Source organism: Pseudophryne corroboree, chromosome 4 (genome assembly GCF_028390025.1).
Source record: "Pseudophryne corroboree isolate aPseCor3 chromosome 4, aPseCor3.hap2, whole genome shotgun sequence".
Lineage (NCBI taxonomy): Eukaryota > Metazoa > Chordata > Amphibia > Anura > Myobatrachidae > Pseudophryne > Pseudophryne corroboree.
In genome coordinates, this window is record NC_086447.1 from 94,311,171 (window position 1) to 94,338,068 (window position 26,898).

At 48.4% G+C, this 26,898-nt stretch overlaps 1 protein-coding gene across 1 annotated transcript in view; it reads right to left on the reverse strand.

Moving 5' to 3' along the window:
• The window catches only part of FKBP1B (FKBP prolyl isomerase 1B), a 41,684-nt gene extending 20,783 nt beyond the window's left edge, over nucleotides 1-20,901 (reverse strand). The window contains exon 1 of the mRNA XM_063915286.1: nucleotides 20,782-20,901. Within this exon, the coding sequence (XP_063771356.1) occupies nucleotides 20,782-20,892 (111 nt within the window). The 5' untranslated portion in view covers nucleotides 20,893-20,901. The remainder of the gene's footprint in view (nucleotides 1-20,781) is intronic.
• Between the last annotated feature and the right edge of the window lie 5,997 nt (nucleotides 20,902-26,898).

Genomic DNA, 26,898 nt, shown 5'->3' on the forward strand with positions numbered 1-26,898 from the left:
ATACATTTTAATAGACCCACAGGTGGAGCAAATAATTTCACATGCAATCCTGTGAGGAGACCTGGAAAACATGAACTGTTGGGGGTACTTGAGGACCGAGGTTTGGAACCACTGGCCTAACCCTAAGCCCCCCTAATGTCAAGACTGTTGACATTACAACAATGTCAACATAACTGTCAACACAGTGGTGTAGACGTTATGAATTTCTCTGGCTGGGTCCACAGGATTATCCACAGGATAACATTGGGATATGGTTGAGCGACAGCGGAAATGGCACCAACACGGTCACAAGCTTTCTGGCCTCCCAGGATGCATCGGGGCTTCACTATATAATCCCGCCCACTGACTCAGTCAAATCAGTTTTTTGCTTGGTGCGGCAGGAAGCCGCATGGTCACAGGGCTGCTGTGAATAAAGCCGCCTGAAGCTTTTATTATGTTATTTTTATAGAACTTACTATGTTTTTTAAGCGACTTTTCTTAACAGCGTCTTAAACGCATACTGGAAAGAGTCGCTCCAACAACTCCCCACCGGGTCGCAACAACGCTTACCGCGGTACAGTGCTGTCTCGACGGGCGTCTGTGTCGGATGTTCTAGCAGGTCCAGCAGACGTAACCAGGTTGTGGCCGGAGCATGGGGGGAAGGTAAGTCTATGGATTTCCTTTTACTAGAGGGGTCCGGACACAGTGGAGATTACAAACAGTGTGTTGATGCGCCGAACATCTCGAGTGCAACAGCGCTACGCTCTAGGGATCATAGGCGCCAGGACTAGGTAGAGGCCGCGATCCTTAGAGTTTAAGTCAACAGGGGGATTCAGACGCTCTCCTGGCCGCCCGTCCTCCGAGTTCATGACCAGTTTCTGCGCGTCTCCCGTCCATGAACTGAATGACCTTACTTCCGTCTCAGACGCTACCACGAGGGTACTCGGTCGCAGCTTAGACGCTGCGGTTGTGTACACTAGAGTTCCCGGCTAGACCGAGTCACAGGCCTTAGCGTCTGCATACACGTGGAAGTCGCTGAGCGTCCGTGTCCGTTAGTGAGCGACTGTGTCCGTTATCAGTTATCAGGAGTGGTAGTGTACATCAGTAGCGTCTGAATCCACTCAGCGTCTTACGAGCGCATTTGCTTGGATATGGAAGTGTGGTGAGTCTCCCTGTATCCCGCTCTACAGAGAAAGGGTATACAGTACTAAAAATTCTCTCTACTTGTTAGTATGAATTGTTAATTTTTAGTACATATTGCATATGAGATCTGTATATTACTGTGTTTTCTGCATGTTATGTTGAAAAAGAACCAGTTGAAACAGAAGTACAATTTTCCTACTTACTTCTAAGTTGTTATGGGGGTTGTATTCTCATATGACAATGTCTAATGCCTTAACATGTGACTGACTGCTAGTATGTGTGCTGACTTTTCTATGTTGTCAGTCCTGTTCTGACCCTCAAATCAGGTGCACGGCTGTGGTCAGATTGATCTCACTTCTATATACTCGTATATAGGTGATTTTCAGTCACAAATTGTGTAGTCATTAACAGATTATTACCATGTCTGTGAGCGGCAAAAGTGACTAGGAGAATTTATCAGGTCACTTATGAGGGGTTGTGTGCGAACTGTTTTGCTTTTCAGCAAAGTAAAAAACAGGAGTTGGTTCAACCACCAACAGAGCCACCATGGAATATGTTCGCAAAGACTTTATCTTCAATAGCGGACAGATTAACTCCGGTATGTCACAATCCTGACTGTAGGTTTCATATTTGGTGACTTACCCCTGCCATCTGTCCCGGATCCTGTGTCTTTTTACTCACGGAGTTAAACAGCTTGTCAGCACTATGAGTTTTCCTGAGTTCTCTGCCTGAAAGGTAATAGTTAATTAGCTCCACCTGTGGTGATCTCCTGTGTGAGGCTGAATTCAGTAATCTGAAGTTAAGGCCTAAAAGCCAGCATCCTATGTTTTGCAGAAGTTCAGGCTTCAGTGTTCTCTCGGCCTGCTAGGCCTCATTCTACATCACAGCCTAGTCTAGAGTACTCACATGACAGTGACTGTTCACCTGACCCAGAGTTGTCCAATCCACTGCCAGCCTGAGACTCTCTGCATCACCTAATCCTGCTCACCAATCACCAAGGACCAGGAAGTATAAGTTGGGAGACTGAGTTGGAAACTGGGCCAGTTCCTCGTGTCACATACAGCTCTGTGTGAGCTTTGAAGCTGAGCTCCCTAAAGGTAACCTTTGTACTTTAGTTCCTGTGAAAACTCTGTTCCTTTGTTACCCAGTTTGGTTTACTTTTGTGTTGCCACTGATATTCACTATTTCCACGAGTCTCAACGTAAAGGCACAGCTGCAGTGGTTCATCTTAAAGGCACAGTACAGTATTCCATAGTCTTAACTGAAAACCACAGCTGCCGTTTTTCATCTTTACTGCTGTTGTAGTTGTGATCTCCAGAGCTCCCGTATCCCTGTGGCTTCAGTGCCTCCGAGAACCTCCGTGCCTCCGAGCACCTCCGTGCCTCCAAGAATCTCCGTGCCTCCGAGCACTTCTGCACCTCCAAGCACCTCAGTGCCTTCAAGCACTTCAGTGCCTCCAAGCACCTCAGTGCCTCCAAGCACCTCAGTGTCTCCAAGCACTTCTACACCTACAAGCACTTCAGTGCCTCCTAGCACTTCTGCACCTCCAAACACCCAGTGCTCACAAGCGTAATTGGTGTCTCCAGCATCCGGTACTCCTTCATTCATTCCACAGCACCTTTTCAAGTTCTGTCTTTCAGGAGACCTCCAGCATCCATACGTGCCTCCTGTCTGCCGACCAAATCCTGCATGAGGAAAACCTAGATTCGGTCATCTCAGCTGCGGTTCCTCTTCCCAGTCACCGGAAGAAACCCAGAGTCCACAACACTCCCGAACCAGGTCAGTAACAGTATTCACATTGTCCTCCAGTCGCCCGCACAGACTTCACTATCACCGGGTCCACAAAACCACAGTCATGACAGTAGGAACTGGCCACATGGACCCGGCCGAAAGTGTTTGTCTGACGCAGGACCTCCTAAGCAATATTGCAGGACGCTTGGAGGGTTTGGAGTTGACTCAGCATCAATTGGCACAGTGTCTGCAGCGGAATTCGTTCTCCAGAGATTCTCAGACCTTCTGCACTAAGACTCCTGACCAACTGCAGGTTTTCTACCAGATGTTATTACAGTTACAAGAACTTTTGTCTAGTATTCTTTCCGTGATGCCTGATCTCTTCAGGAATACTACCAACGTTGTTGAACCTGTTTTGTCCCATCCAGTTAATAAAGTCTCTTTCTCTGTGCAAGGAAAAGTTGTTCATCAGAGCTATCCACGGCCCAAGCTCTCTGAAGCTGAACGTCAGCGGCGTAGGGAGCTACACCTCTGTCTTTACTGTGGAAATTCCGGTCATTTTGTTAAAGACTGCATTCTTCGCAAGCCAGGGAATAGTGACAAATCTCAGTATCATGGTGCTCATGTCTACAAGTCGTTCACAGTAGCCGATCCTGCTACTGCTGACGGGGGGTATCAAGAAGGCTACTCTGAAAGAGACTCAAATTTATGACTGGGGTCCGGTGATTAAAAGACCTTATCCCAAGTTGGGTGTCCAGAGAAGAATGTTCAAGCCATTTAGAGTCACAGAGGAGTCGGAGTGTCCAGCCCCAGGAGGGGCGTCTTCGGTGTGTCCAGCCCCAGGAGGGGCGTCTTTGGAGTGTCCAGCCCCAGGAGGGGCGTCTTCAGAGTGTCCAGCCCCAGGAGGGGCGTCTTCAGAGTGTCCAGCCCCAGGAGGGGCGTCTTCAGAGTGTCCAGCCCCAGGAGGGGCGTCTTCAGAGTGTCCAGCCCCAGGAGGGGCGTCTTCAGAGTGTCCAGCCCAAGGAGGGGCGTCTTCAGAGTGTCCAGCCCCAAGAGGGGCGTCTTCAGAGTGTCCAGCCCCAGGAGGGGCGTCTTCAGAGTGTCCAGCCCCAGGAGGGGCGTCCGTGTCCTCAGCCCAAGGAGGGGCGTCCGTGTCCTCAGCCCAAGGAGGGGCGTCCGTGTCCTCAGCCCAAGGAGGGGCGTCCGTGTCCTCAGCCCAAGGAGGGGCGTCCGTGTCCTCAGCCCAAGGAGGGGCGTCCGTGTCCTCAGCCCAAGGAGGGGCGTCCGTGTCCTCAGCCCCAGGGAGGGGTTCAGAGCGTCCAGCCCCAGTGAGGGGTTCAGATGGTCCAGCCCCAGAGAGTCTTCAGAGTGCTGCCCAGCCAGAGAGTCTAGAGTGCTGCCCAGCCCCGTGAAGTGGGGGCTCTTGCCTCAGCCCAGCCCCGTGAAGTGGGGGCTCTTGCCTCAGCCCAGCCCCGTGAAGTGGGGGCTTTTGCCTCAGCCCCGTGAAGTGGGGGCTCTTGCCTCAGCCCAGCCCCGTGAAGTGGGGGCTCTTGCCTCAGCCCCGTGAAGTGGGGGCTCTTGCCTCAGCCCAGCCCCGTGAATTGGGGGCTCTTGCCTCAGCCCAGCGAAGTGGGGGCTCTTGCCTCAGCCCAGCCCCGTGAAGTGGGGGCTCTTGCCTCAGCCCAGCCCCGTGAAGAGGGGGCTCCTGCCTCAGTTCAGCCCCGTGAAGTAAAGGGCTCCTGCCGGTCAAGCAATATTCCAGGCTCCACCTGGTCAGTCCGTTCCGGTTCCAGCCGGTCCAACAATACTCCAGGCTTCGCCTGGTCAGTCCGTCCCGGTTCCAGCCGGTCCAGCAATACTCCAGGTTCTGCCTGGTCAGTCCGTCCCGGTTCCATCCGGTCCAGCGATACTCCAGGACCAGCATGGTCAGTCTCCTTTGGCTCCAGCCAATTCAAGTATCCTCGGATCCAATCCAGTCCTACTCGTCCAGCCAAAGATTTCTCCAGTTTCAGTCTGTTCAAGCTCATCTGGACTCAAACCAATTCCAAGCATTGGTCCGAGTAAAGGACTTTCACCATCTAAATCTAAAATTAGACTTCAGTCTGTCTCTGATTCTGTTTCCTCGTCTTCCCGCATTGAGTCCACAGCGTCTGCAGGGAAATCTAATACCTCTTCTCATCAATGTCGGAATAATTCTGCTGTAGCTGCCAAAGTCAAGAAAAATCCCAAGGCTACTCATTTAAAATCTGAACGTGCTCCAGTGCTGGATACTGATCTAAGTACAGTTTTCTCAACTTTGTCCCTAAGTTTGTCTGAGCAACTTAATGTTCCATCTGCTGATTTGGATACAGGACTTCAGGCTAATTTCGCTGAGAAGGACACCGAAGTTACTTCCTCAATCCAGTCACCAGAGTTGTTTACCTCAGTCGCAGACGCAAGTGGTGCTGCTTCGGGGAGAATTACTAGCATCTCCATCCAGAAGATTTCAAGTGATTTCTCAGTCTTATTTGAGGACTTCAGCCAGACTACTTCAGAAGGGATAGTTTCTCATCAGCCTGACGTTCTACAAACTAACTCCAATCTAGCTTCTGAGAGTGCATCATCGGTTTCAGTCTCTAAGCTTTCGTCTGATGGTTTACCATCTATTCACTTTGATGGAGATTTATTGCAATATGCCGCTCTGGTTGAACAATGTCTCTCTCTGATGGAGTCTGATCCTTCAGGTGCAGTAATTCCTTCCAACGTTACTCGTTATCTGTTCCTGGCATTCTGTTAGGATCTCCTGCTCTGTGCTGCCACGTCGTCATGGCAACCGGGAGACAAGTGCTAGCGGAGTAACCTGAGCGTAGCTGATACTCCGGTTCGGGTCTTTTGCTGTGCAGTGGTTACAGGCTCTGTGCACGGCAGGGGATCCGGTGCTGGTTTTTGTGCTCACAGTCTGTGAGGTCTGAGTGGGGCGTGGACAGCACCTGCTATATAAACCCTCTTCTCAGGTTAGGCAGATGCTGCTGAATCTTTGTTGGTTAGTCAGTTCCTGAAAGCTAGCTAGTACTGTGTAAACTTTGTAATTGTTTGTTGCTTACTGCAAATAGGCCTTGGGATTTGGTATTACACTCTGCCAATCCAGACCTAGCAGTAAGACTGGAGTCAGTCGTTTAACCTGCTGGGGTTCTTTTGCTACTCTGTGAACCTAGCAAGTTTGCGGTTGTATTCTCAGACTTGCCTGCCAAAATCCTTTCTCACTGTGCAAGGTGTTCAGGTGTCAGTTTAGTGGCAGTAAACTGAACCAGTGCACTGCAAGTGAGGACTAGGATTGTGGAGACTCTCCTTGTGTCTATTATTCCATCTCTGACCAAGGAGTTTACTGCCACACCCGTTGGTAACCCTTTAGGGTTTTGCTGTTGCCCTTAGCAACAGCATTTTGGGTTCTCTACGTATTAAATCACAACATCTCGCTTCTTTCCATCTGAGCATTCCTAATACTAGGGAGACACCCAGTTTCTTAGCCTTTGGGCTTCTCTGTTCACTTTGTGTTTATTTTGTTACCCTATCACCTTCTGTGTATGTAATGTCATATTCCCCAGTCTGTCTGTGAGTTCATTTGTTTTGCATCCCTCTCCGTTCAGACACCAGTACATTCCTGCTGGCACTGGTGTGCATAACATATTCAGCAGCCCAATACTCCTGTTGAAATTTTGTGGGAATATGGAGCATACCCCTCAAAATACTTTGCAACAGGTGGTCGATCAGGTGCAGGTCCTGACTCGACAATTTAATGATTTGTCCATTAAAATGCACACCTCGCAGGCCGCTGGCGGAGCTCCCGCAGCAGCAGTACCTTCAGGGGTTAAGGAGCCGAAAGTAAATCTCCCGGATCGTTTTTCTGGAGATCGCTCGCAGTTCTTTTGTTTCAAGGAGAGCTGCAAGCTATATTTCCAACTTAGGCCTCAGTCTTCTGGGTCGGAGATTCAGCGGGTGGGCATAGTGATTTCCTTGCTACAAAGAGACCCACAGGTCTGGGCATATGGGTTGCAGCCTGACTGTCCGTCGCTTAAAAGTGTTGATGCTTTTTTTACGGCACTGGGCATGTTGTATGATGACCCTGACAAGACGGCCTCAGCCGAGGCTCAGATTTCGATCCTTAAGCAAGGGCGAAGGCCAGTTGAGGTTTATTGTACGGAGTTTCGGAGGTTGGCCCATGATACCCAGTGGAATGACCCAGCCCTGAGACACCAGTACCGAAGAGGTCTTTCTAACCAGTTAAAAGACCAACTGGTACAATATCCCTTGCCTGATAGCTTGGATCAGCTCATGCAGTTATCCATTCGGGTGGATAGACGGCTGAGAGAGCGCAGGCTTGAAAGGGAGACCGAGGTTTCCTTCTTTCCCAAGGGAACCTTAGACTCTGAGGAATTTTCCGAGGAGCCTATGCAGATTGGGGCTACCCGCCTCTCCTCGCGTGAGAAGACGCGGAGGAGACAGCAGGGGTTATGTTTGTACTGTGGGAATATAGGTCATGTGGTAGTATCATGCCCAGAAAAGCCGGAAAACTTCAGGGCCTGAGGGTGATGGGAAATATCCTGTCAGGCCAGAAGTCAGAATTTCCCAAGAAGACTTTTATCATTCCGGTGACCTTGAAGATCCTCGGTCAAACTGTCAAGACTGAGGCCTTTGTGGACAGTGGGGCCGACGGGGTTTTTATGGACCGCCAATTCGCCCTGAAACACTCTGTTCCCTTAGTACCCTTGGCATCGGAAATTGTGATTTGTGGGTTAAACGGGGAACCATTATCCCAGGGTAAAATTACCTCTTGCACTAGCCAGATTTCTTTGTTTATTGGAGCCACACACTCTGAAAAATTGTCCTTTTATGTGACTGTCTGTACTTTTGCCCCATTGGTGTTGGGGTTACCCTGGTTAAGGGCCCACAATCCTCAATTTGACTGGGTCTCTGGGGAGATTCTTAGTTGGGGTACTGATTGTTTCAGGAGTTGCTTGAGCCTTCCAGTCAGGCTTTCGCAGCTAAGTTTGCCAAGATTGCCAGGATGTTATGCAGATTTTGCGGACGTGTTCTCCAAAAGAGTTGCAGAGGTACTACCTCCCCATCACCCCTATGACTGTGCCATTAATTTGTTGCCGAATGCTAAGCTTCCCAAGAGCAGGTTGTACTCCCTGTCACGTCCTGAGACTCAGGCTATGGCAGAGTACATTCAGGAGAACTTGGCTAAGGGATTTATCAGACCTTCACAGTCTCCAGTTGGGTCGTGGTTCTTCTTCGTGGGTAAAAAGGACGGTTCGTTGCGACCCTGCATCGACTTCAGGGAATTGAACCGTATCACGATTAAAAACTCATACCCACTGCCTCTCATTTCGGTCTTGTTTGACCAGCTTCGTACTGCCACCATTTTTTCTAAGATTGACCTACGCGGTGCGTACAATCTAATCCGAATAAGAGAGGGGGATGAATGGAAGACTGCCTTTAATACCCACTCAGGGCATTCTGAATATTTGGTGATGCCTTTTGGGCTCTGTAATGCCCCGGCAGTCTTCCAGGACTTCATGAACGATGTGCTCAGGGAATATTTGGATAGATTCTTAGTTGTATACGTAGATGACATCCTAATCTTCTCCCATTCCCTGGAGGAACATCGGAAGCATGTACGCTTAGTCCTCCAGAAACTGAGAGACCACCGGCTTGGGGCGAAGCTGGAGAAGTGCGAATTTGAAGTTCAGCAAATCGCATTTCTAGGATATATTATCTCCCCAGAAGGTTTCCAAATGGAGGGTTCCAAGGTACAGGCAGTCCTGGATTGGGTGCAGCCCACTAGTTTGAAGGCGCTTCAGCGTTTTCTGGGCTTTGCGAATTTTTATAGACGATTTATCGCTGGATTTTCGTCTATAGTGGCGCCCTTGGTGGCACTCACTAAGAAAGGGGCGGATGTTGCTCACTGGTCTTGTGAGGCCAAAGCGGCTTTTGCCCGTCTCAAAAGGGCATTTGTCTCGGCCAAGGTGCTGCGACACCCAGATCCAGAGCGTCCTTTTGTGGTGGAGGTGGATGCCTCTGAGATGGGTATTGGGGCAGTGCTCTCTCAGATGGGGGTGTCTGATAATCGCCTTCATCCCTGTGCTTACTTTTCCCGTAAATTTTCGCCTGCCGAGATGAATTATGACGTGGGTAACCGTGAATTGTTGGCTATTAAGGATGCACTCGAGGAGTGGAGACACTGGCTTGAGGGGGCTAAGTTTGTGGTCTCAATTCTCACCGACCATAAGAATTTGGCATATTTAGAGACAGCGAAGCGCCTCAATGCCAGGCAGGCACGATTGGCTTTGTTTTTTGCTCGCTTTAATTTTTTGATAACATATCGCCCTGGGTCAAAAAACATCAAGGCTGATGCGCTCTCGCAGAGTTTTGCTCCAATCCAGGAGACCACAGAGGAGCCATTGCCCATTGTGTCCCCATCATGTATTAAAGTGGGCATTACCCAGGACCTCTTGTCATTAGTCCTTAGAGCACAGGAGCAGGCTCCTCCAAACCTTCCGGTAGGTCTTTTGTTTGTGCCTCCTAGGTTAAGACAGCGAGTGTTCCTGGAATTCCATGCCAAGAAGTCGGCAGGTCACCCGGGTATTGCCAGAACTCAGGAGTTGCTATCTAGGGCGGTGTGGTGGCCCTCGGTGGCTAGGGATGTGGATCAGTGGGTTCGGGCATGTGACATCTGTGCCCGAAATAAGACTCCTAGAGGGGTTCCTGTTGGCCCATTACATCCACTCTCTATTCCATCTAAGCCATGGACCCACATTTCAATGGATTTTGTGGTGGACTTGCCCAAATCCTCGGGGATGACAGCCATCTGGGTTGTCGTTGACAGGTTTTCGAAGATGGCACACTTCGTTCCATTGGTTGGGCTGCCATCGGCCAGACGCCTGTCTGAATTATTTATGCTGCATGTTGTGCGCCTCCACGGGTTGCCACTTGATGTGGTCTCTGACCGAGGATCCCAGTTTGTGGCCAAATTCTGGAGGGCATTTTGTTCCGATCTCCAGATTTCTGTAAGCTTGTCGTCAGGCTACCATCCGCAGTCTAATGGGCAGACTGAAAGGGTGAACCAATCCTTGGAGCAGTTCCTCAGGTGTTATGTCTCCAAGTGTCAGACTGACTGGGTTGCTCATCTGTCCATGGCGGAGTTTGCCTATAACAACTCGGCTCACTCTGCTACAGGGATCTCTCCCTTCCTTTGTGTGTATGGGCATCATCCTAAGGCCAATTCTTTTGACCCCCTGGACTCCACGCCTGGTGGTTCCTCTGTGGTTTCGGTCCTTAGAGGTATTTGGAGGAAAGTGAAGAAAGCCCTTGTGTCTGTGTCATTAGTGACCAAAAGGGTTTTTGATAAGCGGAAAAGACCCTGCAGCTTCAAATTAGGAGACTTCGTCTGGTTGTCTACCAAGAATTTGAAGTTGAGACAGCCATCTCATAAGTTAGGCCCCCGGTTCATCGGTCCTTATAAGATCACTAGGGTTATCAATCCGGTGGCATTTCAGTTAGATCTACCCCGTTCTTTGGGTATCAATAAAACATTTCATTGTTCCCTTTTAAAACGGGCGATTAGTAATCCTTCTTCCAGTGGAAGACCTTCCCCTCTTCTGATACGTGGCCAGAGGGAGTTTGTTGTTGAAAGGATTCTTGACTCCAAGATGGTTCGGGGTCGGCTGTCATTTTTGGTGCACTGGAAGGGGTATGGCCCGGAGGAGCGGTCGTGGGTGTGCAGTTGTGATCTTCATGCCCCCAGACTGTTACGCTCTTTCTTCTCGCAGTTCCCCGATAAACCCGGTGGTAGGGGTTCTTTGACCCCTCGTCAGAGGGGGGGTACTGTTAGGATCTCCTGCTCTGTGCTGCCACGTCGTCATGGCAACCGGGAGACAAGTGCTAGCGGAGTAACCTGAGCGTAGCTGATACTCCGGTTCGGGTCTTTTGCTGTGCAGTGGTTACAGGCTCTGTGCACGGCAGGGGATCCGGTGCTGGTTTTTGTGCTCACAGACTGTGAGGTCTGAGTGGGGCGTGGACAGCACCTGCTATATAAACCCTCTTCTCAGGTTAGGCAGATGCTGCTGAATCTTTGTTGGTTAGTCAGTTCCTGAAAGCTAGCTAGTACTGTGTAAACTTTGTAATTGTTTGTTGCTTACTGCAAATAGGCCTTGGGATTTGGTATTACACTCTGCCAATCCAGACCTAGCAGTAAGACTGGAGTCAGTCGTTTAACCTGCTGGGGTTCTTTTGCTACTCTGTGAACCTAGCAAGTTTGCGGCTGTATTCTCAGACTTGCCTGCCAAAATCCTTTCTCACTGTGCAAGGTGTTCAGGTGTCAGTTTAGTGGCAGTAAACTGAACCAGTGCACTGCAAGTGAGGACTAGGATTGTGGAGACTCTCCTTGTGTCTATTATTCCATCTCTGACCAAGGAGTTTACTGCCACACCCGTTGGTAACCCTTTAGGGTTTTGCTGTTGCCCTTAGCAACAGCATTTTGGGTTCTCTACGTATTAAATCACAACATCTCGCTTCTTTCCATCTGAGCATTCCTAATACTAGGGAGACACCCAGTTTCTTAGCCTTTGGGCTTCTCTGTTCACTTTGTGTTTATTTTGTTACCCTATCACCTTCTGTGTATGTAATGTCATATTCCCCAGTCTGTCTGCGAGTTCATTTGTTTTGCATCCCTCTCCGTTCAGACACCAGTACATTCCTGCTGGCACTGGTGTGCATAACACATTCAGAGGAAGAGCTTTGGAGTGGGCCAACACGCTTTTTGAGAGTAATGATCCTGTGTTCCATGACTTACAGACTTTTAGTAATGCTGTGGTTAAAGAATTTAGTCCTAAACCTTTGGAATTTGACTCGATAAAAGAATCATGCTCTAAAGGGAATGCAGAAGGAAGTTTGTGCTGTCCTCCCAGGGATAATCTAAGAATCTCCTTCGGTAAGAATTCGACCATTAAAATTGCTCATGTAGGAGTCTCTCCTAGCCCAGAGAATTTAAAACTCCAGTGCACTTCCTTTTCATCTGCAAACTGTGTATCTAAGGGAGATTCATATCTTCCATTAGACTTGGACTCAGACTCTGAATTTGATCCAGTTCATGATGCTACTCCTTTCATGGGAGGTCCCATGTTTTCTAAGGAAGGTTTATCTTTACAGGAGATTCCGCTCTCCTTGGTCAAAACCAAATGTTCCCGTAAGAAGAAGAGGCATCAACGAAGGTCCTAAGTTCTTCTGTATGAATTTCTCAAGTTCCTCTAAGATTCAAGATGGGTGTCCGGAGTCCACGCTTGAAGAGGGGGGTACTGTCACAATCCTGACTGTAGGTTTCATATTTGGTGACTTACCCCTGCCATCTGTCCCGGATCCTGTGTCTTTTTACTCACTGAGTTAAACAGCTTGTCAGCACTATGAGTTTTCCTGAGTTCTCTGCCTGAAAGGTAATAGTTAATTAGCTCCACCTGTGGTGATCTCCTGTGTGAGGCTGAATTCAGTAATCTGAAGTTTAGGCCTAAAAGCCAGCATCCTATGTTTTGCAGAAGTTCAGGCTTCAGTGTTCTCTCGGCCTGCTAGGCCTCATTCTACATCACAGCCTAGTCTAGAGTACTCACATGACAGTGACTGTTCACCTGACCCAGAGTTGTCCAATCCTATGCCAGCCTGAGACTCTCTGCATCACCTAATCCTGCTCACCAATCACCAAGGACCAGCAAGTATAAGTTGGGAGACTGAGTTGGAAACTGGGCCAGTTCCTCGTGTCACACACAGCTCTGTGTGAGCTTTGAAGCTGAGCTCCCTAAAGGTAACCTTTGTACTTTAGTTCCTGTGAAAACTCTGTTCCTTTGTTACCCAGTTTGGTTTACTTTTGTGTTGCCACTGATATTCACTATTTCCACGAGTCTCAACGTAAAGGCACAGCTGCAGTGGTTCATCTTAAAGGCACAGTACAGTATTCCATAGTCTTAACTGAAAACCACAGCTGCCATGTTTCATCTTTACTGCTGTTGTAGTTGTGATCTCCAGAGCTCCCGTATCCCTGTGGCTTCAGTGCCTCCAAGAACCTCCGTGCCTCCGAGCACCTCCGTGCCTCGGAGAACCTCCGTGCCTCCAAGCACCTCCGTGCCTCCAAGCACCTCTGCACCTCAGTGTCTCCAAGCACCCCAGTGTCTCCAAGCACCTCAATGTCTCCAAGCACCTCAATGTCTCCAAGCACCTCACTGTCTCCAAGCACTTCTGCACCTCCAAGCACTTCAGTGCCTCCAAGCACCTCAGTGCCTCCAAGCACCTCAGTGCCTCCAAGCACTTCTGCACCTACAAGCACTTCAGTGCCTCCTAGCACTTCTGCACCTCCAAACACCCAGTGCTCACAAGCGTAATTGGTGTCTCCAGCATCCGGTACTACTTCATTCATTCCTCAGCACCTTTTCAAGTTCTGTCTTTCAGGAGACCTCCAGCATCCATACGTGCCTCCTGTCTGCCGACCAAATCCTGCATGAGGAAAACCTAGATTCGGTCATCTCAGCTGCGGTTCCTCTTCCCGGTCACCGGAAGAAACCCCGAGTCCACAACACTCCCAAACCAGGTCAGTAATAGTATTCACATTGTCCTCCAGTCGCCCGCACAGACTTCACTAACACCGGGTCCACAAAACCACAGTCATGACACGGTAGCACCACCTCAAGGGTTAGGTTACACTATTATCCCATACATGCAGCTCTCTTCCTATGGCTTGGTTCCAGTAGCCTCTACAAGCAACCAAGGGACAGGTAAGACTAAGACAGATGCGTCTATGTGGCAGACTACACAAGATGATACAACAGATGATGATACAGTATATTCAAATACTCCGTATGATGATCAGTCGCAGAGTTTTAGTTCAGAGGATATAGCTGAACTTATTGATGCTGTGAAGGCTGTTCTCTCTTTGGAAGAGCCAGCCAAGACAGTGTTAAAATCTAAAGCACCTGTGTTTAAACGAACAAAATCAGTTAAAACTGAATTCCCAGCGTCAGATGAGCTGACGGAAATGATGGATGAGTGTTGGGCGACGCCCAGTAAGAAATATAAGATTCCGAAAAGATGGAATTCTTATTATCCATTTCCAGCTGCGGATTGTTCGAAAAGAGAAGTTCCTCCGAAAGTAGATGCACATGTTCTGCGACTTGTGCATAAATCTGCTTTACCACTGTCATCTACCTCACTAAATGATGTCACAGACAGAAGGGTAGATAGCTTTTTGAAAAATGTATTTTCTCTAGTAGGAGCAGTGGTAAGACCTGCTATAGCTTCGGCCTGGATAGCAAAGGCAATGGGCGAATGGATAGAGGAACTAGAGAATGACATCCCTTCTCCTAATAGGGAGCAAGAGTATCATTTAAGCCGTTTAAGACAATCTGCCCAATACTTGGAAGAAGCAGTATTTGATATGGGTACAGTTGCTTCTAAAGCTTCAGCCTTGACAGTAGCCGCTCGCAGAGCAGTTTGGCTACATACCTGGAAAGCAGATGCGGAATGCAAGAAAGAGTTGGAAGCATTGCCTTTCATTGGTAATATATTGTTTGGGAAACCATTATCTGATATCCTAGAATCAGAGGCTGAATCAAAGAAGGTCAGATTTCCGGCTACTTATAACCCTAAGTCTAAGGGTTCAAAGTTTCGCTCATTTCGTTGGCAAAGCAAAGTGAAAGCAAAAGAGGAGTCTAAGCAACCCCAGTTCAGAACCAGGGGTAGGAAGCAGTGCGCTAGCAAAAAGCCGGCTTCCAAGCCTGAACAGAAACCATCAGCCTGAAGAGACGGGCCTCCGCCTGGAGGATTCCAGGGTTGGGGGCCGACTCCTTCATTTTGCACACATATGGCAACAGTCAACAACAGATGCTTGGGTGCAGAAGGTGGTATCTCAGGGGTATGGGTCGAAGGCCAATGCCCTGCAAGAAGCAGTCCAAAAATTACTGCAGCCAGGTGTGATTATCCCAGTACCACCATCACAGAGGGGACAAGGGTTTTACTCCAATCTATTTCTGATCCAGAAGCCAAATGGGTAATTTCGACCAATTCTCAATCTGAAAATGTTGAACAAATACATTTGGATCCCAAGGTTCCACATGGAGACGTTACGCTCCATAATGTTAGCTATGGAACCGGGAGATTACATGGTATCTCTGGATGTACAGGATGCTTACCTACACGTGCCTATAGCACTGTCTCATCAGTGTTACCTCAGGTTTGCCATCCTCCAGGAACATTTTCAGTTCCAAGCTTTGCCCTTCGGGCTAGCAACAGCACCCAGGGTGCTTACCAAAATTATGGTGGTTATGGCAGCTTGTCTGCGCAAACAGGGGATAAGAATATACCCATACCTCGATGACCTGTTAATCCTAGCACATTCGCAGGATTTACTTTTGAGCCATCTTCAACAGACAATAGTTTGTTTACAGAGACACGGGTGGCTCATAAATTGGGAAAAGTCGTCTCTGAATCCGTCACAGCGGATGGTTCATTTGGGGGCCATATTGGATTCAGACCTACAGAAAGTTCTCTTACCAGAGAAAAAGATAGTCAAGGTGCAGGTCATGGCTAAGGAAGCGTTGCACGCCCAGACAATGTCAGTCCATGCAGCAATGCGACTGTTGGGTCTGATGGTATCAACCTTCGACATGGTGGAATATGCGCAATTCCACTCCAGACCATTGCAGCACCTTATTCTGACCAAATGGAACGGAAATCATCAGACGATAAAGAAGCAGATGATAAAGTTTCCAGTAAACGTAAAAAGGTCTCTAGCGTGGTGGCTACAGACAGACCATTTAAACAAGGGAAGACCCTTTTGGATAAAAGAATGGCAAGTCCTGACAACAGATGCCAGCCTGCAAGGCTGGGGTGCGGTACTCTGAAGCCTTTGGTTCCAGGGAAAATGGACCGCAAGGGAAAGTCGCCTGCCAATAAATCTGTTGGAAATAAGGGCCATTTATATGGCGCTAGTTCAGGCAAAGGACAGTCTGCAAGGAAGACCGGTCCAGATTCGCTCAGACAATGCAACAGCAGTAGCGTACCTCAATCATCAAGGAGGAACTCGCAGCAAGAGACTGATGGAGGAAGTAACTCCCATTCTAAGATGGGCAGAGCTCTATCTCCCAGCATTGTCAGCAGTGTTTGTCCCAGGTGTACTGAACTGGGAAGCGGATTTTCTCAGTCGACACACCATTCAGGAAACCGAATGGGCATTACACCATACTTGCCTACCTGACCCTCTCCATGAGGGAGAAAATGCTCTGTTCCTGGACTTTCCTGGTAATGTATGATTGCCATCACCTGTGGTGAGCTAGGTAATTGATAAGAAAGGTGTTTCACCACAGGTGATGGCAATCATACATTACCAGGAAAGTCCAGGAACAGAGCATTTTCTCCCTCATGGAGAGGGTCAGGTAGGCAAGTATGCATTACACCCAGAAGTGTTTCAGACAATAGTGAACAGATGAGGTCTACCAGAGATAGACCTCATGGCGTCTCATCTAAACAACAAAGTTCCGAAGTACGGATCAAGAACAAAGGATCCTGGAGCGGTCCTTGTAGACGCACTGTCAGTAGAATGGAAGTTTCATCTGGCGTATCTGTTCCCTCCAATATCTCTGTTATCTAGAGTAGTGAGAAAAATAAAGCAAGCAAAGGGAGCAATAATTCTAATAGCTCCAGCTTGGCCAAGAAGGCATTGGTACACAGATCTTCTGAGGATGTCCGTAGAAGCACCAATACTGCTCCCTCAGCGTCCAGATCTGCTAATGCAGGGTCCTGGTTGTCACAGCCATCTGGATCGCCTGTCTTTGACGGCGTGGCTGTTGAAACCTCTATCTTAGAAGCTAGAGGATTTTCGAAACAAGTAATCCAAACTATGCTTAGAGCAAGAAAGCCTTCTTCAGCTCGGGTGTATCATAGAATATGGCAAGCCTATATTCATTGGTGTACTGGAAAAAGTTTGAATCCAAGATCTTTTAAAGTATCCAGGATTTTGGATTTTCTTCAAGCAGGATTGGATAAAGGTTTGAAAGTGGCTTCCTTGAGAGTTCAAGTATCAGCATTAACTGTATGGTTTCAGCGAAAGATTGCTGATTTACAGGATGTACGTACTTTCTTTCAGGGAGTGGTACATATTCAACCTCCATTTGTTCCTCCTGCAGCTCCCTGGGATTTGAATTTAGTTCTTAAATTCCTCCAGGGTCCTCCGTTTGAACCGCTTAAGAGAGCAGATCTTAAATGGTTAACGCCTAATGTACTTTTTCTACTGGCAATGGCGTCAGCCAGAAGAGTGTCAGATTTAGGAGCGTTATCGTGTAAGTCTCCTTTCCTAAGGTTTTTTCCAGACAGAGCAGTTCTTAGAACGAGATCTGGTTATCTTCCGAAGGTGGTTTCAAAGTTTCACCTGAATGAAGAGATTGTAGTCCCAGCTTTTCAAGTATCGGGACTTTCTGCGGGAGAAGCGTCGCTGGACGTAGTCCGAGCTTTAAGAATCTACATAGATCGTACTAGTGCCATCAGGAAAACAGATTCTCTCTTCATCCTCTACGGATTTCATAGAAGAGGATGGCCTGCTAGTAAACAGACGCTGGCGAGATGGCTCCGAATGGTAATATCAGAAGCTTATTCTCATGCAGATCTCCCTACTCCGGCTAATGTCTCTGCACACTCTACACGTAAGGTAGGTCCTTCATGGGCAGCACAACAGGGTGCTTCAGCAGAACAGATTTGTAAGGCAGCCACATGGTCTTCCATAAACACATTCATTAGACATTATGCCTTGGATACTTTTGCCTCTCATGACGCAGACTTCGGGCGAAAGGTCCTCCTGTGTAATCAGGAGCGTCCCCACCACTAAAATTGGCTTTGGGAATCCCAATGTTATCCTGTGGATAATCTTGTGGACCCAGCCAGAGAAATAGACGTTATGGTAAGAACTTACCGTTGATAACGTGATTTATCTTATGTCCACAGGTATCCATAGGGATCCCACCCTGACGCACCTGATTTGAGGATCTTGACAATCACTAAACCTCTTGTATGGAAGGGTGTGCATGTGTGTTCTTATCCCCTAAATAGGTTTCTATCTGATACTCCTGCTTAAATCGCTGTGGAAAGAACTGATTTGACTGAGTCAGTGGGCGGGATTATATGGTGAAGCCCCGATGCATCCTGGGAGGCCAGAAAGCTCGTGACCGTGTTGGTGCCATTTCTGCTTTCGCTCAACCATATCCCAATGTTATCCTGTGGACATAAAAGAAATCACGTTATCAACGGTAAGTTCTTACCATAACGTCTATTTCAACACTGTCAATGTCAATCTTTTGACTAGATGGCGCCCAAAGGAGATATTCATACTGTATGTAGATCTGTTCGGGTGTGATCGGCTGCCGGCGTCTACATTTCAGCTCGCACCCGCCGGGGGTGGTGAGCTGAAATGTGTGAAAAGTGATCAGTTTGGGCGCCCTGACGGCACTTTTCCCAATCACGCCCATTACTCGGCTAAACCCGACACTAACGGGCGCAACCTGCGCGATAGGGAACATCAATTGTATATCACCCCCTGCGATCTCCCGTCAATTTAGACGGGAGATCGGGGGCGATAACATTTGAATTCCCCCCCAGCGAATGTTGATAATCAAAGTGTCAAAAGCAGAATTTTGACATGCTTGTATGGTCGACAGGTTTAAAATGTCGACAGATAATATGTCGACGCCCACACAATGTCGTAATGTCCAAGATGTTGACATTGTGACTGTAGACATGGAATTAGGGTTAGGTTGTTTCGGGTTGACATACTGTTGACATTCTGACTAATGAAATTATGTCAGTGATGACACTGTGGATTCCGACAGGTCATCAGTTGACATATTCAACATGTAGATATGCGGAGTGTTGCCAATGTCGGCATATTGTACCCAACCCTTATCAGCAAACTTAGGGGAAGCTATACTAAGCAGTGAAAAAAGAGTGGAGAAGTGAGCCAGTGGAGAAGTTGTCCATGGCAACCAATCAGCATTGAAGTAACATTTACAAGAATCATACTATAAAATTATACAGAGCAGCTGATTGGTTGCCATGGGCAACTTCTCTACTCTTTTCACTGCTTAGTACATCTCCCCCTTAAGGAAGTTGCGCATCTACTCTGTTTGCTATAATGTCCTCAGCCTTCAATCATATACTGTAAATTCCCAATGACACAGGATCTCTCACAAGGCCACGCCCCTTTTACAGGATGGTAAATATAGAACAGAGACAGTGGACGACGCGCACTGAGACACTGGTTATACACTGTGTAATGCTGTTAGTGTAACACAGAAGGCACAGGAAGCCTCACAGCGTGCCCTAACAATGTAATAACCAGCTCATCGCCACGTAGTCTCATGTTAAGGTCTATAGACATTATCTGCAGGAAGTCGCCAAGCTTTTTTATTTTCCATTACATTTATCTTATGGAGACTTAAGGGAGGTACTCACGGAGCGATCGCTGCTTAAAATCTAAGCAATCTGACTAGATTGCTTAGATTTTAAGCAGTGATCACTCCGTGTGTACCCCTCACAGTGATAGCGATGCGCAGCGCAGCCCCCGCTGGGTGAAATGAGCGCCCCCGTCTCCCCCGCACGCTCAGCACACATCGCGCTGTGCTGAGCGGGGGGAGAGATGTGTGCTGAGCGAACCGCTCAGCACACATCTCTCCCCCAATCGTTTGATGGATTAGATTTTTAATTTCTTCCTATCTTTTCTATATATACAATCTGGTCCCAGTGTCCGGGTAATTGTTACTCCTCCTGTTATTCATTCACTTAATCCCCATTAAATACAAAAAAACTAAACTGCATTCCTTTCTAAAGGTGGGTACACTCGGAGAGATCCGGTTAATCTGACCTGGTTAGAAAGCACGGATCTCTCCGTGTGTATGCCCCACAGCGATAGCATTGTGCGGCCCCGCACGTCGCTATCGCTTGTACTACATTGGCCTAGATTAGCAGGTCGCTCATTTCACCGCTTATCTGCCGTCACATTCTGTGTTTCTATGGGGCAGATGTATTAAGCCTGGAGGTGGCATAAGGAAGTGGTAAACCAGTGATAAGTGCAAGGTACACCAGCCAATCAGCTCAAATTTGTAAATTAACAGGAGCTGATTGGCTGGTGCGTTTATCACCTTGCACTTATCACTGGTTTATCACTTCCTTATGCCTTCTCCAGGTTAATACATCTGCTCCAATGTGTAGTATCTAGTGCAGTGAAGGGCGGGGTCTTCTTTCTGATGTAACCAAGGTTACAAAGCTGCTTCAATCATTCGGATTCATGTTTCAGATGTCAGACGGAATGAGGACCAGTTATAAATTTACTTTTAAGGGAAAGGAAAACCTCCACAGGTTTATAGGCTTGCATTCAGATGGAAGGATGATGGAAGAGAATGACAGGGCTAAGCGACCTACCTTCACTTGCCCTTGCAGCATTGATGATGTGCTGCTTTGTGATATTGTTATGTATTGTGATGGGATGCGGTCAGAATCCCGGCAGTTGGGATCCTGACAGAACACAGAAAGTGGGATCCCGACGGTAAGTACTGGCCTTGGGGTTAGGGTATGGCACTAGGGGGAGGGGGAGGCTGCGGGGGGTGAGGGAGCTTAAGGTTAGGCTGCAGGGTGGGCTAGGGTATAAATACTTACCTCGATCTGTCAGGATTCTGACTGTCAGAACACAGACAGCAGGATCCCGTCTGCTGGGATTTCACCCAAACAATTCCAACCAGCTATGTAACAGAACTGTGCAGAGTCTTCCTAAGCAGAACACACACACACACACACACACACACACACACACACACACACACACACACACACACACACGTGCTGCGCAGTAACAGAAAGCATGTACTATACCTGCCCAATGCCGTCATCCCATCCTTTGATCACTTCCTGCCGTCCTAACCTGAATTTAAAAGGCTTATTTCTGTCCCTGGATGAATCGAACTTCTTTCCGTTCTGCAGCATTCCTGAAAGAAACATTTATATAGGGTAAGAAACCAGGGCAGCAAGCTGCAACTATCATCAAGACTTTATATTTCAGAGACACAATACGCCCTATAAGGCAGCGCCTACAGATGGCATCTAAAAGCATGTTTGGGGCCACATATTATTAGACGCATTACAGGTTATTTACAAATTAAATGTGGTTCATGTCCCAGTGATTTGCTTTGTTACTAGTGAACTGATAAGCAGCATTCCTGGGGTTGGAGAGGGACACTAACTGCAACACTTAACTCTGTGTGGAGTCTGTGTTTAGAATATTATGGCACATTTATAGGAGAAAATCTGATCTGGAACGACAGTAAGAGCAATGATGGTGCTTCCAGTTGTCGGTTTAACTGTAGCTTATGTCCAAAGTGGAGTTACCCTCCTGGGAAGCTTCATTCCCTGTACTAAGATGGCTACGGACCATGTGCGGCGCGATCCTTGAGACTGTGGGGTCTATTTACTAAGCCGTGGATGGAGATAAAGTCAACGGAGATAACGTCCCAGACAGTCGACTCCTAACTGCCATTTCAGGGTTTGAAAAATTACAGTTAGGAGCTGATTGGCTGGTACTTTATCTCCATCAACTTTATCTCCGTCCAAGGTTTAGTAAATATCCACCTGTGTGAGGTAGTAGACTTCCAATTGGCTTCAGTGAAACCTGTGATATAGACGCTGTTCCAGCATCCTGCACCACTAGCCAGTACCTACATACATCCAGCAGCTGATGAGCTGTGTGACACCCCGCTCTGTTCCATTTACAGTGTGTATAACAGTGAGTACAGCTGTACCTGCTTTATCTTCAGTAAAACCACACCACTGGTTAATTAACTGGGATGTTCATAGGGGGTCATTCTGACCCGTTCGCTCGCTGCTTTTTGTCGCAGCAGAGCAAACAGGTCCCTACTGCGCAAGCGCCAGCGACGTAATGCGCTGGCGCATGCCAGACGGACGAAGGCCGTAGCAGGGAAGCGGTCGCTGGGCGGGAGGGGGCGGAACGGCGGCATTTGGCTGCCGTTTCGTGGGAGCAGTCCGGCCAACGCAGGGGGGGCGGGCCGCAGCGGCTGCATGATGCCACACGCAGCCGCTGCGGGCCGGGGAGCGATGAATAGCTCCCGGCCAGCACGCTAAAGCTGCGCTGGCCGGGAGCTACTCTTGAAGTGCAAAGGCATCGCCGCTGTACGATGCCTTTGCACTCTGCGGGGGGGCCGGCACTGACATGCGGGGCGGGATAGCCCTGTTCAGGGCGTCCCCCCGCATGTCAGTGTGAATGATCGTAGCTGTGCTAAATTTAGCACAGCTATGATCAACTCGGAATGACCCCCATAGTTGTAAGGCATCTGCTGGTGTGTACATAAACCCTGATACATCCTCAGCCTGTACACTCATATTTCATTGTCAGCCATAGAATGTATATTTTATAGCAAACTTTTAGTTATTTTTAATGCATTATACAGGAAAATCCATGGCTACACTGCCTGTATACGCCCTCCAAAACTCCGAGCTGCTGCACTGCAGTGACTCCTGAAAAGGTGGGAGCTTATATAGACAGAGCACGTCTAGGCACAATGAATCAGTATACCTCTTTATCAGAAAAGGTAGCTGAATCACATCTCGGTCGCTGCTAGGTTTACGTTGGGAGACACTGCAATATTCATCACTGCTGCTATGTCAGACTTTCCGTCTCCTCTGGCTCCTATCATCCGTTCACACTGCACCAATGGCAAAACACTGAGGAACGGTAGCTCAGCTAAACAGTTCGTCTTCCCTTCAGTACAGCCAGCAAGTTTGGCAGTCGCTCCTGGGAGGTAAGCCAGACATCTTCCTGAATAACAGACCTTGAACTTTCCGTCCAGGAAATTCACCAAAACAGCCCATTCAAAGTATCCAGGGGGTACCGAACGGCGCGCTACCTGCACAAACATTTGCTCTCCGGTCAGATCAGCGGCACGCAACGAGTTTTGTTGTCCACTCACAAACTCAGGATAATTACAGATGTGTCCTCATACATCAGTGCTGCAGTCACGCTAAACAGCCCCTCGTGGTGTGCCAAGTCCCGTGAGACTCTGACAGAGTCAGGGAATCTTTTCACCAAAATGTGCAAAGTGATGCAACACTTGTGTATCTGTGTGTGACTGAGTCTCTGAATCTGTATACAAAATGCTGCGGTACCACAGCTTGTTTCCATGCAAGTTCCAATGTGCTTTGTATACAGACTTAGGGGGAGTTGTATTAAGCAGTGAAAAGAGCAGAGAAGTGAGCCAGTGGAGAAATTGCCCTTGGCAATCAGCATTGAAGTAATTTAACATTTAAAATGAGCATACTATGAAATTATACAGAGCAGCTGATTGGTTGCCATGGGCAACTACTACACTCATTTCTCCACTCTTTTCACTGCTTAGTACATCTCCCCCTCAGTCACACAGGGATATACATGTGTCATATATCAAATTAATCAAACCAGTCTCCCGATGCGTGCTAGCCATATCGCATTGCCACTAAGATGCATTTTCTGCAAAAATTGGAGCTGCACAGGACCTGGCGGCTTACCTGTGCCACATATCTTACGTTGCGTGGTGTATTGAGGCTAGATAAATGAGGGCGCATCTGTAACAATAAGCTTCCTAAAATGGTTTACATTTAAAAGATGACAAAAAAAAAAAAAAAGAAGGTTAGGCTGCGGTAGGAGGGTTAGGCTGCAAGAAGGGAGGATTAGGGTAAGGCTGCAGGAGGGGAGGTTAGGGTTAGGCTGCGGGAGGAGAGGGTTGGGGTTAGGCTGTGGGAGGGCAGGGTTAGGGTTTGGCTGCAGGAGGGGAGGATTAGGGTTAGCCTGCGGGAGGGGAGGATTAGGCTGCCATTGGAGAAGTTAGGGGTGTCTCCAGGGGGTGGTATTCATGTGACCGCCGGTCAGCTGACCGACAGTCACATGACCTCCTCCACCAGCCCGACGGGTCACTGTCCCGATGGTCGGCATGCCGACCAACAGGGACTATTTCCACTCGTGGGTGTCCACGACACCCATAGAGTGGGAATAGAACCCGTGGCGACTGCAGGTCGCCACCGAGCCCGCAGCATGGCAAGCGCAGCGAGCCCGCAAGGGGCTTGCTGCAGTCGCTCCTCCCCGCCGGGATCCCGGCGTCGGTATGCTGCCGGGATCCCGGCGTCGGTAAGCTGACCGCCGGTCAGCCGTACTACACCCGTCTCCAGGTAAGATGGTTCTCAGATGCTGTAGGAGCCATTATCATGTGGCCTTACACTGGGCATTCAGACCCAGACATATATGTAATTATTTATGGGGTGGGTGTGGGGTGCGGTGGCCTGCAGCCTTATCCTAATTGCACCCCCTCTGAATCCTATCCCTGACCTCCTGCAACCTAACCCTAACCTCCCCCACCCCTGCAGCCTAACTCTAACCTCCCTCTAACTCTAACCCTGCCCCTAGTGTCTAACCATGACCCCCCCGTACATACCTCTGGGATCCGTCGGGATCCTGACTACTGGGATAATGACTGCATCCCGCTCAAAGCAACAACCAATCAGCATATTACTGTCATTTAAAACCCTGCGCTAGATAATGGACAGTCAGTAGCTGATTGGGTGCTTGAGTAACCTCTCCACATTATCTCTCATCAAGGTTTGATACACCTCACCCACTGTGTCCTATACCTCATCAATGCCACTTGCTTCTAGTACGAAAAAGCCGCACTGACATGAATATTTGGTTCACTGCACTGTACCCATCTACCCATAGCGTGGGCAGCTAAGATTCCTGCATAACACTATAATTTTATCTTTATGAGAGCGACAGCCAAAAGCTGTAATGCAGAAAGTAACATAATACGTCTTTTTCTCCATCGCTCTGTAGCTCTGCTCTGCCTCATCTCCGGGGGACAGACATTAACTAATAAGGTGTTTTGTCTCAACAAACCCGTGATGATGGATGAGCAATACAGACAGCTCCCCCGTAACCCCACCTCGCTGTGTAACAGTCACCACATCGGCTAGATGAGTGATGCACGACTCAACAGCTGGCACCAGGCAGCCGCCCACAGTCACCCCAGCATGCTGTGCTTACTCTACCCCCGTACTTTATTGGAAGTGATAAGTAGATGAAGATCTGGATACTGTCTTTTGGCGCTCTCAGCTCACACACGGGCTAGCACGTGCAGGCGTGTTTGTTCTGCGGCGCTCTCAGCTCACACACAGGCTAGCACGTGGAGGTGTGTTTGTCCTGCGGCGCTCTCAGCTCACACACAGGCTAGCACGTGGATGTGTGTTTGTCCTGCAGCGATCTCAGCTCACACCGTAAGTCATGCAGTAGATTACTGCGTATAATTGGATACCCCTATAGTGTGGCGTTGGGCGGTATCCCCAGGTATACCTACTAGGGGTGTCTGTTGCGACTCAGAAGGCCTGGTGTGAAATACATACATACTGTACATACATACATACATACATGTTGATAATGGTGACAAACATAAGCACATATATTTGCTTGCTAAAACAGAAAGAAAAAAACAGATATATCAAAACAGTAAATGCCTGGACGGTTACCCTTAAAGCAGTCAATACCTATCAGGGCTTGCTGGCAATTGCAGTTCCACAGCTGTACTTCCTATAGTGGCAGATTTTTCCTAGTGCCTGCAGGACTGCTGCCCCCCAGTATAATGTGCTACCTGCAGGGACTGCCTAGCAGTGACAACGACTTCCCATTGGAAGCACTCCCTGCTAATCACAGCCAGACAGGCAGTCCCAGGGGGAGGAGTTTTCTCCACCTGGGACTGTGACAGCACATACCATGGGAGGCCACTCCCCTGCAATTACAGCAGTCCTTACCAGCTTCTATGGGCTGATGGCAATGCAGTCTCTAGCCCAACTTGCTAATTTGTGCGATGCTGTACATGAGCACAATGACAGACCCCCATGCCCTCATACAATGGTCACCCTGCTCAATTAATCAGAGGGCAGCAGGTCTATCAGATGTGGTGGCGGGACTTTGCAGGTCCTATCGGGGATGTGTGCTAGGCTCCGTGCCCCGGAGTCAGAAAAAGAAGCAAAAAAACAAACAAAAAACACCATTGCATCTCCCCATCAATGGAAAACTATTAACCATCGATGGTCTATGGCCATCCTTACATCAAATACAGAGACCAGGGCATCTCCTATAACAGGAGTGATTTGGTTCTAGAAGAACAGGAGGAAAAAAGCGGCAGATGAGCATAGGTCATGGTATCCAGGTGCATAGGTCACATATGTGATTTGAAAGGGAGTTAAAGAGAAAAAAGGGGGATCATAGGGCGAGGCTAGTAGGAAGCAGGGGAGTCCATAGAGGAGATACTTGACAGAGTGGCTTCAGCTTCTTCCCAGTAGTGCTGAATTGCTTTAATGGAACCACGGCTTCCACATTTATGGAACGTGTGTACAAAATTTGAGATACAGGCTGTCACCCATATCCAAAATGCTTGGGAGCAGAAGTATTTGGGGGTTTTCCCTATTTTGGAATACCTGCATACCACAGTGAGATAGCAACCAATAAGGTGCTAGCTAACATTTGTAGAATGTACTAGATAAATTATGGCTAAAAACTGATAGACTGCCAATTTGGAATAAGTGAGGCTTTTTAGAATTACACACCTTACAAATGTGCCTGACAAAGGGCTGACTAAGGTGGTCATTCCAAATTGTTCGCTCGCTGCTATTTTTAGCAGAATTGCTAATAGGCTAAAATCCGGCAGTTCTGCGCATGCGTATGCACCGCAGGGCGCACGCGCTAAGCAATTTTACACAAAACTATGCTATTTTATTCATGGGCGAACAAAGCTTTTCAATCGCTCTGCTGATCGTAGTGTGATTGACAGGAAGTGGGTGTTTCTGGGCGGAAACTGGCCGTTTTCAGGGAGTGTGCTAAAAAACGCAGGCGTGCCAGGTAAAAACGCAGGAGTGGCTGGAGAAACGGGGGAGTGGCTGGCCGGACGCAGGAACTAA